The following is a 17,500-nucleotide window of genomic DNA, read 5'->3' as shown; positions in this document are numbered from 1 at the left end:
CCGTTCGGAGAATAACTACTTTTGTACATATTTTGTGTAATGTTATGTATTGGAAATGTTTTTCATTTACTAAATAAATTGCCAAAAACAATATATAATCAAATATTTTCCCAGGACCCTTGATCAATTCCAGGACCTTTGATCCATTTTAAAACTTTTCCAGTACTGGAAAATGTTTTTTATAATTTCAAAATAATTCCAGGAATTTCATGACCGTGGGAACCCTGTGTCTGTAAGGTCAGGCTTCTGCAGCCTACCATGTTTTTTTTAACCACCATGTAGTTTAGGCAACAACAGTAGACAAAGTACAGTTTCAACAGGAATAGAGGCTATAAACACATACTCTCAGAGGAATCCTTGACCTCGGGCAGGGGCTTGTCATCTTTGAACCAGATGATCCTGGGTTGTGGGAGGCCGTTCTTGGTCATACATTCACCAATCTGATACACAAAAGAGACAGCATCGTAAAGAGACATTAAGCCTCCCATGCACTACAAGAGTTTTGACAAGATTTTGGAAAGATTTTCAAAGAGGGACGCTTTCTGCTTCATGGTTCTGCGTACAATGGTCACTGTTCTCTGAGAGTATACAAATGTAACCAAACGAATCCGTATTGGTCCATTTGGTTACATCTGTATACTGTCAGAGAGTTACAAATAGGTTAATCAACACTGAGTATTTCACTGTTCATAGTTCAAGGTCTTTATTGCCATGCCAAAACAAGGATGTTAGGAATGTTTCTACTAACTTTTCAACTATGAGTACAAATAATACTGTATAGTACATACACTACTAGTAACCAGTTTAATATGAATTAAAAAAAAAGCTAATACGTAGAATATGGACATGAACAGTAATGTTTAACTCTATTCTGGGGCGAGAGGGGGTTTGGTGTAGAGGGAAATTAGAAATACATCATAATATCCACAGTCAGTGTCAGCAAAGCAACATAATTAAGGGTGTATTTGAATCAGCTCTCTGATACTTGGTAGTTTTGTGACTAGTAACGGATCTAAGTAGATAATTACACACATACAGGTGCATACATGCAGGCACGCTCTCATGCACGCTCTCATGCACGCTCTCACGCACGCACGCACGCACCTTAGAGTATATATGAATAGAGACGGCACCCAGAGGAAACCCTGAGGTGAAATGGACATAGTGGCCGAATTTAGTATTGCAGCGCTGGGCCAAACTCATGAACGCGCTGGTCCGTTGACTATCATTGTGCACGTTCACGATGACACGTGGACGCTGTTTCATACGTGAACGCGTGCAATGATAGTCAACGGCCAGTGCGTTCATGAGTTTGGGGTAAATCCATCCCAGAATGCACTCTGTTCCTGAAATCGCCTCATACGCTTTTGAGCAACTTCATGCAAGTGGATGGGAGGAGATATCCGGTGCCGTCTCTATTCATATATACTCTAAGGCACGCACGCACGCACGCACGCACGCACGCACGCACGCACGCACGCACGCATGCACGCACGCACGCACGCACACACACGCGCACACACACACACTATACACACCTCAGAGCTGGTGGTTTCATCTGCAGTGATGGCCTGACTGGCTGACTTCGTGAGTACTGGTGCCTCAGGGGCATCTGAGAGAGAGAGAGAGGGGGGAGGGGGGGAGAGACATTATCATTATCATTCACTGATAGGAAAGCGCTACTAACCCTTACAGTATGTATTGTAGCTCACACCTTACTGATTAAGGTGAATGGTCCATATCCATGTACATAGTATTCTCATGTGACCTGTGACCTCATGTGCGCTGATGTGGGTCAAACCTCAGAGGAAAACACTTCTCTCTCTCTCTCTCTCTCTGTCTATCTAACACACACACACACGTACAGTATACTCACACGGTCATGCACACGGTCACACACACACACACACACACACACACACACACACACACACACACACACACACACACACACACACACACACACACACACACACACACACAGGTGTGAGCGTTTCCTCCGTTTCTGTCGCCCTCTCGTTTGCATGCAAGGTCATACCATCACTAAGCGCAGCTGTCGTTTGCTTATAAAAATAAACAGCACTCTCACTCTCTCTCTCTTTCTCTAACCTACTGTACTTTGTCTTTCTATTTTGTATCTCTATCTCGTCTATTGTTTCTGCTGTTCAGCTGTTCTCTCCTAAATGATATGCAAGTGTTTTTGTTACGTTGGTCACACAGTTGCTGTACAGCCATATGGGAGCTGCACAACCAACTCTAGAGGATCTTGAGGCCTAACCTCAGATTCATATATGATTAAATATCCTCCATTTGAAAAAGAGACACCTGCTGCTGCATATTTAAATCAAGATGTGCAGCCTTTGAAAGAAGTGTCTTAGCTATTCCATTAAGCAGTTTTTTTTAACCCTGGTGGGCTTTGTGAAAAGTTGTGCCAATAGCAAAATGTATGGAATGGAGAGAAGGCAAACTGAGACACCCGTGAGGTAGGCATCAGTAAATAAGACCCACATTATGACCTCCCTCCTCCCCTGCACAGATTACAGCTGATAAAAAGTCACGAGTCTCTGTTCGTATTCTTTGTTAGCATGCACTGAGAGACCATTGATTGACTGATTGATTGATTGATTGAATGTATTTGGTGATAAAAGAAGAGATTACATCAGCACTTCCATAATACAGTAAAGCATGTCTGGTATAGCACTAGAAAGGCTGAAAGTCTATTCCACTGTTCCTTGCTTTGGCTATTTACTTGCTTTGTCTAAACTCTTTCATTTCAAGGACCCCCCATTACTCTGAGAGTATACAAATGAAACCAAATGGACTCTGAGACCCCCCTCAGAGAACCCTGAGGGTCCCGGGACCCCACTTTGAGAACCACAACAATCATTAATAAATTGAACTGAATTGAGTCATGATGAAGCACACAGAGACAGATAAACAAGCAGGAACAGAGAAAGGAAGGATAATATCCTATCATACGTATATAAACAATCCCACAGTCATTCAGGGTTTTCTTTTGCGCAAGGTTGGATAACAAAGGCTTAGACAAAATCAAGGTGATAATTAGCTTATCACATACCCATCGCCTTAATTATTAACGGTGACGAGACAACAACGAGAGAACAAGCAGCATTTGAAAAACACTAATTGAATAAATAGAAGATTAACATTACTGTTCACATGGCAACTGAACTAAATAGTACAGTCCCACTGGGAGTAAGGAGTTGGCTAATAACACGGCTGGCCTTGCCATTACACAGTCGTTTTACAGTGTGCTCCTCAGAGTCAGCTGTGAGTTCTACACCATCATCTACATGAGCAGCCATGTTTGGCATGGTGAGTACAGAGTACCTTCAGCAGAAAGGTCACACGCGGTGAAGGTTCGGTTCACTTTAGTTTGTGCTGCTTGGGCAGCTGCTGTATATTAGCCCCTGGAGCAATATGGCTTTCAGCACAGCCTTATCCTCCTCTCTTCTGTATTTTTATCGTCTAAAGCACTATTTAATTGTTATTATTATTATTATTATTATTACATACAGTTTAGAGAGAGAGGCAGGGGATTAAAGAGAGATGCAGCAACACCCAATGAGACACGGCTGAGAGACCAAGCAGACAGATATAAAGGACAGAGATATTTATACAGAGTGACAGATAGAGAGCATGACATATTTACTATTTACTAGTTACCTTCCCAAGAGAGTCAGCCAGAGAGGGAGGGAGCGATGGAGGGAGGGAGGGACAGTAGAAAGATAGATCAACAAAACAATACAGAGAGATAGGAGTTTGAGAAACAACTTTTTCTTTCGCTCTCCCAGGAGAGACACCAGGCCTATCAGTGTACGTCAACCACTCCCCAGTCCCCAGCCATCATAACTCATGCCCTTTTACGTCCAAGCAGGACAGGCAGTCTGTACCTCATCCTCACTGAGACGGAAGGGGAAGCCTGGCGAGGCTGCACCATTCTTTAGAGCTGCCATCATTAACCCCAGCATCCAAAAGGCTTTTGTGAAGCAGCACTTCATTGGAGCATTGTCCAAACTGGCACCCTTTACAACAGACTGTCTCATTCACAATTAAAGGCCATTTTTTATGACCCCAAAGACTCCTTTTAAACTCCAGTGCCCTTTTCAGTTCACATAATGCAAAATGGATGACTTACAAGCTCAGTTACCCCCCCAACCCCTCAACTTAACTTATTAAAGGGTTAATTTGTGAACAAGTTCCTCTCCCTCTCGTGTGAGTGATTGATCTGTGTAATCAGATATGCTAATAGCCGCTATTCATTTCGAGGTGCAGTGTTTAAACGCTGGAAGTAAGATTGATGTCCGTCTGGTGGGGGGTGGATGGGGGGGGGGGGCATGGGGGTCCGCCACGAGAGAGGCAAGGACAACACGACTCACACTGGGGTGTCGGCCCTCATTGCAATGGCATTAAATATGGTGGCTCTCATTAAGGTGAGATCTATTAGACATGACAGGTGCGAGTGAACTGTTAATCAATTGTGTCAAGTGTGATTTGGCCACCGTTAATTGACCTTCTGGAGAGTTTATCAAGGAAACTGTGTAACCTCCAGGGCCATGGAGTGGACCTAAGTTCCCACACGTGTCATAATGAACAATTCTTCACAGATGTAAAAAATCACACCCGTGTGAAGTGAGGGGCGCTCTTATCATCGTACATCATGACATAAATTCTCCATTCATTGTCAATGGGAATTTAATCTTTGTGTAGGACAAAAATAGCCGATTTGCTCGTCGACAGATGACATAAATTCTCCATTCATTGTCAATGGGAATTTAATGTTTGTGTAAGACGAAAATCTACACTAATAGCTGAATATGCCCCTCAAAAGATTGTGACATCTATCTTATGATGATGTTGATGGCATAAGTGAAGTCTCGGTTTTTGCAAGATGTACGTTTCTGCAAACACTTAATGCATTTAGGATGCATTAAATATAATTAAACCGTGCCTAAACTAATTGACACAGCAAAGTGGTTGTTTAGAGTGAACATTAAGGATTAAAGCTTCTTCCCAGGATTCACATCTATGGGAAAGGACTGCACACTTTGCGAAACTTTTCAGTTTGGACTGACTTAATTCAATAATACATCTTTATTTCATTAGTTCCACCTATGCACAAAAAAGACAATGCATTTCACAAAATGTGCTTAGTCAGGTTCAATTCTATTACAAATTAACCTGACGAAACACATTTTCTGCAGTCCTTTCATATGGATTTTAATCCCGAGAAGAAGGTTTACTTACATATTTTTTTCTTTTTTTTAAGTTTGTACTTTTCTCTTGCTATAACCAGCACCTCCTACTCTGGAAGTGCAGGAGGTCATATGGGGAGCAAGTGATGCCATCTAGCAAGTCATTTTCAGTGAGACGTGAGCAGGGCAGGGAGGCGTGGGCAATCAGACAGGTGGAGCGAATAGCAGGCAACGCCATGAAACTGGCGTACACATGCATACACACGACCAGAGTTGAATTGTGTTTTTCTATGCGATGCATAAAAACACGTCTATTCACATGAGCTAGCAAGTACACAGGCGTAGTGTCGCTGAGTATCTCTGTACCAAAAGGTCATAGGTTTGAAGGGAATGTGCTTTCACAGGTCTCCCTTTCCATCCTGTGTCTCTGTCAGCATTCCTACTGTCTCAATATGACTAACACGTAAAAAGAGGCACGGGTGGACCACAGTCAGAAAGTGAGGGCGCTATCAGTATATATTCTGCTCTGAGGAAGGCTGTTTGCCGAAACTTTCTCAAATAAACATGATAAATTACATCTGAGCCAGTCTTGCATCATTTATTTTGGAGTACCGCTCTTTCCACTTAGTTGGTTTATGAGTTAACTCCTCCTATCAGAAGCAAAATGAAGAAGTAAGAAATTGGAGCAGGTGTGTTCTAAGCCACTGGTTCTCAAAGTGGGGTCTGGGGAATCCCAGGGGTCCTTGAGGGCGTCACCAGCTAAATTATTCATAGTTAGGAATCGGAACCAAAGGGCCCTTATGGGATTGTAACTCAGAGAGTGTTTGAAAAAGAGAGAGAGTTTAAATGACAAAGACATTTTATAGTGTAGATTGGGTCCCATAGATACAAATCATATCAAATGGGGGTATGTGGCGCTTTGGATAAAAGTTCTATATAAATGCACCATTTACCGTTTAAACTGTGGGCCCTTGGAATGAATTATTTTTGAGAATAACTAATCTACCCCCCCCCCCCCAATAAAAAAATACATTAATTTGATAATACAAGTAATGCGCTTGATCAACCCAAAAATGGGGTCAACGAGCCTCCTTGAAGGAGGCACTGTTGACTACTCACAGAACACTTTGAGCATGGTAGTGTCCTCGCCCGTGCCGGCCTCGCGGGCATTGACCTGGCAGTAGAACCTGCGCTCGTCCGTGGGCATGGTGGTGGCAATGCTCAGGGAGAAGTCATCGCCCATGGTGACACGCTCGAACAGCGGGGAGTCCTTGTCGATCTGGGTACTGCTACCGTCCTGGGCACGGAACGCCACACGCTTCCTGTTATCCACTCCATCCTGGACGGGTTCGAGGGGACAGAGATAGATGGTACATGGCAGAGAAAGGAAGTGGGAGGGAGGAGAGTAGAAAAGGAAGGAAGTATGGGGGAGGGAGGGAGGGAGGAAGGAAGGGAGAGCAATAAGGAGGGAGTGAGGGACATGTGGTGCGGATAGGAACCTTCTTATGCTGAAAATCTGAATTCAGAGGAACCCATCCACCCTCCATATAAATGGCACATTAATGTATTCCATATAACAAATTACCTCTTCAATTGTTAAAGAGAAAAGCTCTCTCACTTGCAGGAAACTCCTCAATTAGAACAGTCAGATTAATCACTATGAGATATAAGAGCCTTTCTTTGTGTTCACATTATACACACCCATACAGTCTATGGTACCTTTACATTATTAAAAGCTGATTCATTTCATTCTCTGTAGTCAAGATTCCCATTTGCGGTAAACACAGCGAACAGGGATAATGTCACGGCCACCGAGGGAAGAGGATAGGCACGTAGCTAACAACTAGGGAGTGTACATCTCACATACATTGATTTTATTTTACTCCACACAGTGATGTCACATCACTAGATTTCAGCACAGATTTGGTGGGGTTTCGGAGACAGTGGACTGCAACATTAGGTCTACAACAAACATAGAGATGATAATGCTGAACATTATTCAGTTCAACACTCTGATTCAGGAGGGAACTTACAATGTACCACTCCACCACGCTGTTGCTGGAGGGAGGGGTCACGGTGAATTTGCAGGGCAGAATGGCTGCATCTCCCTTGAGCACTTCAACTGTAGTAGTCACTTCCACTTTCACTGTCCCACTGCACACTGTAGAGAGAGAGAGAGAGAGATATGATTAGGGTGGGATGGTATTGTATAACGAACGCATTTAGACCAGTGGTTCTCACTCCGAGGGTGTACTCGAGAGTTACAGACCTGTAAGGTCTCCCCCCCCCCCCCCCCCAAGGAACCTTGGACCCCACTTTGAAAACCACTGATTTACACAGCATGAGAATTAAAATCGCAGAGACTTTAAAGAGGACAGAATCGTACACACACACGCACACGCACACGTGCACACACACACGCACAAGCGCACACACACAAACGCATGCGCACACACACACACACACACACACACACACACACACACACACACACACACACACACACACACACACACACACACACACACACACACACACACACACACCACACACAAAGTGGCTAGATATCGTTGATTCGTTACTAGCTTTGAGTTTGGCCTGGCAACCCTTCAGTCACAGACCCACTTCTGTAAATTCCATGACGACTTAGTATTGTATGTCTAAGGAGGTAAAAAGGTATAAAAGGATAGCACTGTACCGTACAGTACAGTACACCTGTAGGCGCTCTACTCTACAGGTCCCTTATTATACTGTAGAGACACAGAGCGTGTATGTAATCCCCCTCCAGGGCATCATTTATTGTTTAACCAGAGAGTAGCAGCCTTGTGGTGTCCAAGGCAGACCCTTATCACAGCATCACGACTAGAGCATGCCCTCTCCTGTGATGCCTAGTGCAGATAACACTCATCAGTCCACACCGCACAGTGCGCACACGCACGCGCACACGCACACACACACGTAGACATCCCTCCTATAAGCCTCCCTTCTAAATGAACACGCACAACATGCGCGAGCGTGGCACTGCACTGCAGGCACGCTCAGACGCAAAACAGACACACAACCTTAAGCCGGTAAAAATGGCACATAAACAGCCTGCGGTGCCAAGGCTGTGCCAAGAGGATCATCACAGAGACCACACAGACACACACAAACAGACACACACAAACACACACACACAGCCTTAAACACCCACACTCGACACAGGATATGCCACAAAATCCATCCTCCCTGAGATTTTCAATGGTGCCTTTTGTTCTGAGTAGCACATAACCCGGGTCCTCAAGTCCTGCATGATGTGTCCCAGTGGTGACAGAGCCTGTGGGACAGTGAGAGAGACCCTCCTCATGGCTGACACAGTGGAACAACTCCATTGAACAGGGACATTAAGATGCACACAGTGTCCCGGACAGCAGTGAGCCAACGAGCCACTAGGAAGAGAAATAACTGGGACAGACAGGCAGCTCCCGTGGGGGGCAGGGAGCGACCGCTGCAGCTCTGAAACTTTACGTCCGTGTGCGACTGTGCGTGCGTGCGTGCGTGCGTGCGTGCGTGCGTGCATGTACGTTACTGGTAGTACTATTCTTGTGAGGGCCAAATGTCCCCACAAAAGTAGGTATGGAGCCTTTAGAGGTTTATGATTAGGAAAAGATTGGGGTTTGGGTTAGGATTGAGATTAGGCATTTCGAGGTTAGGTTGAGCCGTTAGGGGTGGAGTTATGCCAATTTATACTTAGCTCTGTGCAAATGCTGTGCACTGGAAATATCTGAGCTTGTTAGATCTGTTCTTTTTCAACCGTTTTTCAGCTATTTACGATGCCGTCCTAAACTGTTGATGTCCTCACAAGTGCATGTGTGTGTGTGTGTGTGTGTGTGTGTGTGTGTGTGTGTGCATCTACTAGCAATGGAGGGACACTGTGACGGGGGAGATTGGATTACAGGGAACGGGGGGGAGGGAAGGAGTCAGGGAGGAAACAGGAGTAAGGGAGGCTGTGCTGGATCCATTTGCGTTAATGAACTCGCTGCAGTACTGTACGTCCACCGTCATAAATCCTGTGTTACACTAATGCACAAAGGCTCTGGCCATTCACAGCAGCACTGTCCGCTCTGCGAGGCTAGCATAACCAAACGTATGCGTTTGGTTATGCTACACACACACACACACACACACACACACACACACACACACACACACACACACACACACACACACACACACACACACACACACACACACACACACACTCAAGTGAGGAGATCAATAACGTAGTGTGGCAAAAACCTGACTTGTCTTTCTACTTTTACTCAAGTACAAAATGTCAGTGCTTCTCCCACCACTGCCGACCATTCAACAACAAGAGGTCATGAGATGGTTTCGCTAGATTAAATGGGAGCAAATTACCGAACCCATTTCATTGCAGCAGGCTATCAAATCAATGGAGAGATCCCTGAGCGTAACGGCGGTATCCTCCATACCGTCTGAAACATGATATGCATAAGTGCTTACACCAGCATACTGTACACACACATTATGGTCTGGCTCACATGAGGGTTTTGACATGCGTGGACAAAGCTATGGTGACAGTTAGCAGGGGATATTCCAGTAAAAGAACCCTGGCCTATGGGAATGGTGTCCTATGTGAATATTATTGACATCTAAAAAGCCTCAATGAGACGAGGTGTGTGTGTGTGTCTGTGTCTGTGTCTGTGTCTGTGTCTGTGTCTGTGTGTGTGTGTGTGCGTGCGTGCGTGCGTGCGTGCGTGCGTGCGTGCGTGCGTGCGTGCGTGTTTTAACTACAATACGTCACATGCATAACATGTGTGTGCGTGGGCCATATTTGAGCGGGAATATTCAGAGAGCGCTCCAAATTGCAATGAGAAGATAGATAGATGTGTGTGTGCATGTGTTGTGTAAATTCTAGAAGCATGCGGGCAACTAACTGCATAGTACACAATGCTCTATGTACTTAGACCCGGAACACAAACTGCAAACCGAAGATCATCAAAACCAATGTGTCCAGGCTCACATTAATAATATTCGTATTCTATACCGTCCATGTTTTTAACGAATGGCCCAAAACCCATATAGGATATGATATGAATTAATCATAAGGTCTCATCATCAGTCTCGGTACTACAAAATCCACACTTCAATAATTTATTTGGTGAGAGGCGAGACGGCGCAGGCTGGGGTGGATACAGGGGAAGAGAGAGTGAGAGTGGATGGACTTCTGGGAACCAACCGTGGTTGTGTATATCAGGCTTGTTGTTTGTTTTCTGTTTTTGTGGGGTTAGAGGAAGGCAGATGGGGAGATGAAATGATGTCTGCTCTCTCAAGTCTGAAGAGGGAGGAAGCTGAGCTAACATTATCACTCTTCTGGGGGAGAGAGAGAGAGAGAGAGAGGGAGAGAGAGAGAGAGAGTGTGTGTACGTGGGGGCAATAGAATAAATAGAGGTGGTATAGGAAGACCTCTTAAAGTCTCTTGTGTGGGTGTTTGTGAGTCCATATGTGCCTATTTCAATACGTACAGTAGAGAACACGTGTGTACTACTATATGCACGTGTTTTACTGTACCTCAGCGTGCGTGCGTGCGTGCACGTGTCTGTGTAACATTCCGGTCAGACTCTACGACCTGCAAAGACCACCTCCCCAGATCACACAGGAAGGTCAAAGGTGAATCGAGTGTTGACACTGGATGAACACAACTTTTATGTCTACATTTCTCTCACTCCTCCTGTCCTGAATTACACTTTCACTTCCTCTCCCCCTCTCTTGTTATGCCCCCCTGCGCCCCCCCCTCCCCACCTCCTCCCCTCTCTTTCGAAATAGTGCTATTGTCTACTAGTCAAGCGGCTATCAAGTAGCATGGCAGTATTGGGCAAGGCTTTAGTCTCATGATTGGAGTTTGAAGTGGGAAGTTCAGTCCAAAATAACTCCCACCCCTCTCTCTCTCTCTCTCTCTCTTCTCCTCCGTTTCTCAGCCAACACAAATGGTTGCGGGAGTCGAGCAAACGCACAAGAATGTGTGAGTAAATGTTGTGCTATGCTTTTAAGCAGCTCTCTGGGAGTTTAAGAGTTTGGTCTTAAGTGGGAAGAACACACAGGAGCACTGCATTAACTCTGATGACTCACAGGGGGGAGCGAAACCCAAGTCACATGACGCAGCCAGGGTGAATTTGGATGTCGGTTCTCATACACTGACGCACGCACGCGCACGCGCCACACACACACACACACACACACACACACACACACACACACACACACACACACACACACACACACACACACACACACACACACACACTCTCTCTCTCTCTCTCTCTCTCTCTCTCTCTCTCTCTCTCTCTCTCTCTCTCTGTCATGACCAATATGTTTTGGTGTGGTCTGATCAATGGGGCTGCAGTCTGTGTTTTACCCATGAGGGGCAGCTGGACAAGCAGAGCCAGCCAATTAAAGCATAATTAAGCAGCACTCTCTCCAATCCGAGCCCCAATGGTGTGCGTGCATGCGCGTGTGCGCGAGTGCGTGCGTGAGTCTGTAATTGGCGAGGAAAGTAAGCACTGGTCGGTGCCGGTCCACAAGTGTGTTTCTGTGAGTGGGGGCAGAGAGAGAGAGAGGAAAAGCTGTGTGTGTGTGTGTGTGTGTGTGTGTGTGTGTGTGTGTGTGTGTGTGTGTGTGTGTCTGTGTGTGTGTGTGTGTAGGGGGTTGCTTCATGGGGGTCTCGTTAGCTTGTGCAGGGCAGATAATCGGATTTGGCCAGAGAAAGGGAAAGTGTGTGTGTGTATGTGTGTGTGTGCGTGCACGTGCGTGCGTGTGTGAGGTGGTGTGTTAGGGATGTGTGACAGGGGAAGGAGGGACAGATGGGAGCGAGACGGTCAGGCTGTGACCTGTGCACACGCACGTACGCACACGCGCACACATGCATATGGAACACACACACACACACACACACACACACACACACACACACACACACACACACACACACACACACACACACACACACACACACACACACAGAAAGAGGCCTACATGGATATATGGCAGACGAGCTGGAAACATACAGTACATCTATAATTAATGTATTTATGAGCTCCATAGAGCAGCTTGCTGTACGAGTTGAGGTGAGTGTACAGACAGAGGAACCTTACACAGGTCTGCTGCCAGAGTGCCGTTTAAGACCTGCGTCTGTTGCAAAGTTAATGAGAAAACACCTTTAATACCGCACGTACCACACTTTCACTCCCGCCACTCTGTTTGTTGTCCATCTCTCTGTTTCTCTGTCTGTCTCTCCCTCCCTCTCTCTCGCTCCCTCACACACACACACACACACCCGTGCGCACAGCTGCGCGCACAGTGGGAGAGGGCGCCCCTCATTATGAGTAGGAACGGCTGAATTATCTCCTTCTCTCTCTCGCATACCCTCTCGTTCTCCCCTCACCTACTGTCATATTCTGGACATCAAACTCAGCCCCTCGTTCAGCATGAATTCCCCTCTTTTCATCCCTCGCTCTCAAAGAGCATTGTTTAATACCCTGGGCACGACACACGCTCGCATGGCTTGTGTGAGCGTGTGTGAGCGTGAGTGTGTGTGTGTGTGTGTGTAGTGTGTCAAAGACAGAGACAAAGTGAATGCCTCAGTGAGGACAGAGGAGGAGAGAATATTCAGTATGAGAGAATGCTTACATTTGTGTGCCGTGTGCACACCAGCATCCACGATCGCATATACAGTAGAACAGCGCGGGAGGCGGGAGCTAAGCCTACGTGCGCCAGCCGCCCCTATAGCCACCGACGAGGGCCTCTCTCCTCAAATCTACCATGAACAACCCCCTGTCTCCCCTATCACGGATATAATATTGGCCCGTCGCCCCGCTAAGCCAAACAGTGCCTGGACCCAGGCTAGGCATGACAGATGGACTGGGTGGTGCGCTGTAGTTTTAAGCTAGCTCTACTGTATACAGATCTCCATGATGGAGGGAGGTGGAGAGAGACACGTTCAACTGTAGGTGACATGACTTTACTTACGTGTGTGTGTGTGTGTGTGTGTGTGTGTGTGTGTGTGTGTGTGTGTGTGTGTGTGTGTGTGTGTGTGTGTGTGTGTGTGTGTGTGTGTGTGTGTGTGTGTGTGTGTGTGTGTGTGTGTGTGTGTGTGGTTTGAGAAATGGAGTAAATGCCCTCTATATTGTAGGTAGAGGGCGGAACGTGCCGGTACACAGTGGGTGACGGATGAGGGAGGTCAGTGTATTGTGTGTGTGTGTGTGTGTGTGTGTGTGTGTGTGTGTGTGTGTGTGTGTGTGTGTGTGTGTGTGTGTGTGTGTGTGTGTGTGTAAGACATCCTTGGACTCTAACAGGATTAGTGTACTTGACTGTTGGCAAAACAAACAGCCATCGCACTGCAGGAGACACAGTCTTAATGACACCGGCACAGATTCACCTGTCCTATAGCATGGAGTCGGGCACACGCACGCACACGCACGCACGCACGCACGCACGCACTACGATATTTTCTTTGAAGAAGAAATTAAGGTTATAGCTCCTTAACCCAATGGATCCAACTTTACAATCTCAGAACCCACAATCACATTGGCTAACCACTTACCCTGACCTTAACCACAGCGACCTGACCACTATACACAAAAAAAGAGAAGAAAAATCCTATCCTTTCACTTCTTTATTAAGAGTTCACTATTTTCCGCCGGTCAGCGCCTTTTGGGTTACACACATCCAGTGATATTACTCAATAGCGTTACAGCAGAGACACGTTATGCTATAGCTGTATTGCTAACGCTGCATCCACGCTCAAAGCCCAAACATCACCCGCCTGCTGTTGTGACGGATACCATCACTACAGTGACAATACAGCAGATATGTAACTGAGTCATGGGAGGGGGAGACATCACGAGGCAAGAGGAGGGGAGGGGTCTCTCTCTCTGTGTGTGTGTGTGTGTGTGTGTGTGTGTGTGTGTGTGTGTGTGTGTGTGTGTGTGTGTGTGTGTGTGTGTGTGTGTGTGTGTGTGGCAGTCATGCCAGGGGCGTGGCAGGGTGCCCCAGACTGCCTGACATTTACACAGCGACCTAGCCCAGCGGAGTTGACCTACTAGCTGGATCTCTTGTTGACACATTTCATCTCAGCAATGGTTTGTGTAGTCCAGCCAGGTATGCCGAGGTCCAAAGGCCTCTATACTACCTCTATACTACCTCACAGGCTCTACAGAATGGACTCCTTGGCAGAAGAATAGAATGTGAAAACAGAACAATGATGATTACAGAGGTCACCGGAATTAACACTGTAGAAAGACTGTGGCTAGTTCATAATGAATCACCACACTCTGATGGAAAAACTTTGAAAGTCACGTTGACCCCATGAGGGGTGACTCAGATGAGAGGTTTGCCTTAGTCAGAAGCCATATCAAATCAGATTATCAACACATTATTAAGATTCCCTCTCTCTCTCTCTCTCTCTCTCTCTCTCTCTCTCTCTCTCTCTCTGTCTCTCTCTGTCTCTCTCTCTCTCTCTCTCCCTCTCTCTCTCTATACAGAGAATAAAGGAGAGATGGCGCGAGTCTCTTGGGACTAAAAGCATGTCAGCTGAACGCAGGCAGGGTGCATGTTTTATCCACTAGAAAATGCACAAGTGCAGCTGCACATGTGTTGCAGCGAGCAGCAGGGAATTATGGGAAGTGTTGGCCGCAGTAAAGCTTGTCTAGTGAAGCTGGCTGGAGTGTGAAATTGCACTCTATTTTCCACCATTCCCTGTCATAGTTTGAATACTTGAGATGCATGGTGGGCTGTGTGTGTGTGTGTGTGTGTGTGCGCGTGTTTGTGTGTGTGTGTGTGTGTGTGTGTGTGTGTGTGTGTGTGTGTGTGTGTGTGTGTGTGTGTGTGTGTGTGTGTGTGTGTGTGTGTGTGTGTGTGTGTGTGTGTGTGTCTGTGTGTGTTGGTCATTATATATTAACTGTATGTTATACAACTATATAACGACCATTCTGACTGTGTGTGTCTGTGTCTGTGTGTGTGTGTGTGTGTGTGTGTGTGTGTGTGTGTGTGTGTGTGTGTGTGTGTGTGTGTGTGTGTGTGTGTGTGTGTGTTCCAGCAGCTGCTGTTACTCTGCTGCACCTGTTCCTGTCTCATCAGCCTGGTGATGACGGACAGCAGACCTTACATGGACGCTCCCTGACACAGACAGTCTGCTCCCCACCCCACACACACACAGTCACACACACACACACACACACACACACACACACACACACACACACACACACACACACACACACACACACACACACACACACACACACACACACACACGAGAGAAAGAGAGCCCTGGACAGACAGACACATTAACAGAGTAATAGAGACAATGTCATAAGCACATAACTATAGACATGGGTCTATATTATTAATGTGGCTTCCCTGTGTGTCTCTGATGTCATGCTGACGACGTCAGGGATAGTGGGAGATGGTGGATCTGAGATGATCAATCTAACTATAAATGCAACAAGTCTATGTGTGTCCATAAACTCCATATATGGGTATAAAAGGAGACACTGCTGACATCACTTCTGACATCACTGCATAGACTCCATATTTGGGCATGTCTGTAGAAGAACTCCATATATGCCGGGCATAAAAGGGACACCGACATAATATCCGGGTGGGGCATGCATTTCCAACTTGCATCGTTTCAAGTAAGCCAGCTCTAGTTCTCAAAATGTGAAAAGATATTCACATCCAAAGAAAGATGGGGATTTACTTCCTTGGCCTATGTAGAGTGCACAAGAAATCTAAAACCGATCAGTTCAGTGGCTTGGTTTGCAAGATTAGCCCCTATAGGATCCACAGTGTGAAAATAATAGGGTAAGGCAGGCTGGGCAATATATAATGTGATATGAGACCAGATATCATCTGGGATTTTGGATATCGTAACATTGTGATAGGGAAGAAGTGTTATCTTGTCCTGCTTTTAAATATTGCATTACACGTATCTGACTGTTTTAGTTGTTGTTATATCAAAAGTGTAAATATTTTGTCAAAGCACAAATAGTCATTCCCACAATATCATCACTGTGTTAACTTGACATTGAGGTATTTGGTCAAACATATTGTATGATTGCCCAAGCCATATTATGAACACAGGAGTGTGTGTGTTTTGAGAAGTAGGATAGCAAAAAGAACGATAACAACGCAGAAAGAGTAGCAAACGTGACACCCTAAAAGAAACGCTGTGTGGATGTAATGTGTTTCCTCCTCCACATTGAATGGAGGTGAATTAATGTGGTGTGATTTGCAGCAGTCTCCTGCTAAGTGCTAACCTTTGGGCACATTTATATGCACCCACCTGATGCTAATTAGAAGCACACCGACAAGTACATATGCTGGGATAAAAGATACAGAGAGAGAGAGAGAGAGAGAGAGAGAGAGGGAGAGAGAAAGTGAGGGAGTTGAGTTGAGTTAAAGATAACTTAATTGATTCATTACGAACTGGATTTAAACCCTTGGCTATACAGGATGGTACAACACCAAACATCTACTGTGTGAGTGTGTGTGTGTGTGTGTGTGTGTGTGTGTGTGTGTGTGTGTGTGTGTGTGTGTGTGTGTGTGTGTGTGTGTGTGTGTGTGTGTGTGTGTGTGTGTGTGTGTGTGTGTGTGTGTGTGTGTGTGCGCGTGCATGCGTGAAGCCGGGTATACGATGTGGGTTATTATATTATCTTATTCATACGACACACACTGAGCCTTTGGTGGCTCCAACTGGTGTTTTATGTCTGTGGAGGGAGACTGCATGTCAAGACTAAAATAATACCATGAGTGCAGACTCCTCGACACATATACATTTATGTCTCAATCTGCACTTGTGGACCCTGGAGCTTTTCAGTATCCACCAATCTCTAAACTAAACACTAGCTGTGGCAAAAGCAGAGATTCATACTGGCAATGAAATGACTGCTTCCATCAAAGCAGTCATTTCAAAAGTGATGTGTAGTGTAGTCTACCGTCTGCTGTCTTGCACTGTCCCCTTATACTGAAAATGATGTGGTCCCGTACCAATGTACCATGCAGACGTGTAAATATCTGTCTCACTGTGTTAGCTGTCATAATAGCAACACGCGTGAATATGTCGTACTTGGCAAAATGATTACAGTTGTGCATGTGGTCAGACATTGTTCTGCAGTCCCTGTGTAACGCGATAGAGAGAGAGCATGCTGCTAAAATTGCCTTGGCTGTGCATGCTGGTCTCATGCTGAAAAATGCAAGCTCTTGTGGTGCTGTACAGCACTTTGAAT

At 45.9% G+C, this 17,500-nt stretch overlaps 1 protein-coding gene across 1 annotated transcript in view; it reads right to left on the bottom strand.

The window, feature by feature from the left end:
- bcam (basal cell adhesion molecule (Lutheran blood group)) overlaps positions 1–17,500 on the bottom strand; it is a 66,527-nt gene that overhangs the window by 16,258 nt on the left and 32,769 nt on the right. Inside the window, exons 2-5 of the mRNA XM_079502540.1 lie at positions 7,250–7,377; positions 6,336–6,555; positions 1,539–1,612; positions 344–440 (exon numbers count right to left, since the gene is read on the bottom strand). Coding sequence (XP_079358666.1) covers positions 344–440; positions 1,539–1,612; positions 6,336–6,555; positions 7,250–7,377 — 519 coding nt within the window. The remainder of the gene's footprint in view (positions 1–343; positions 441–1,538; positions 1,613–6,335; positions 6,556–7,249; positions 7,378–17,500) is intronic.

Source organism: Electrona antarctica (genome assembly GCF_951216825.1).
Source record: "Electrona antarctica genome assembly, chromosome: 6".
Lineage (NCBI taxonomy): Eukaryota > Metazoa > Chordata > Actinopteri > Myctophiformes > Myctophidae > Electrona > Electrona antarctica.
The sequence above is the reverse complement of the archived record's forward strand: the minus strand, read 5'-3'. Positions and strand labels throughout refer to the sequence as shown.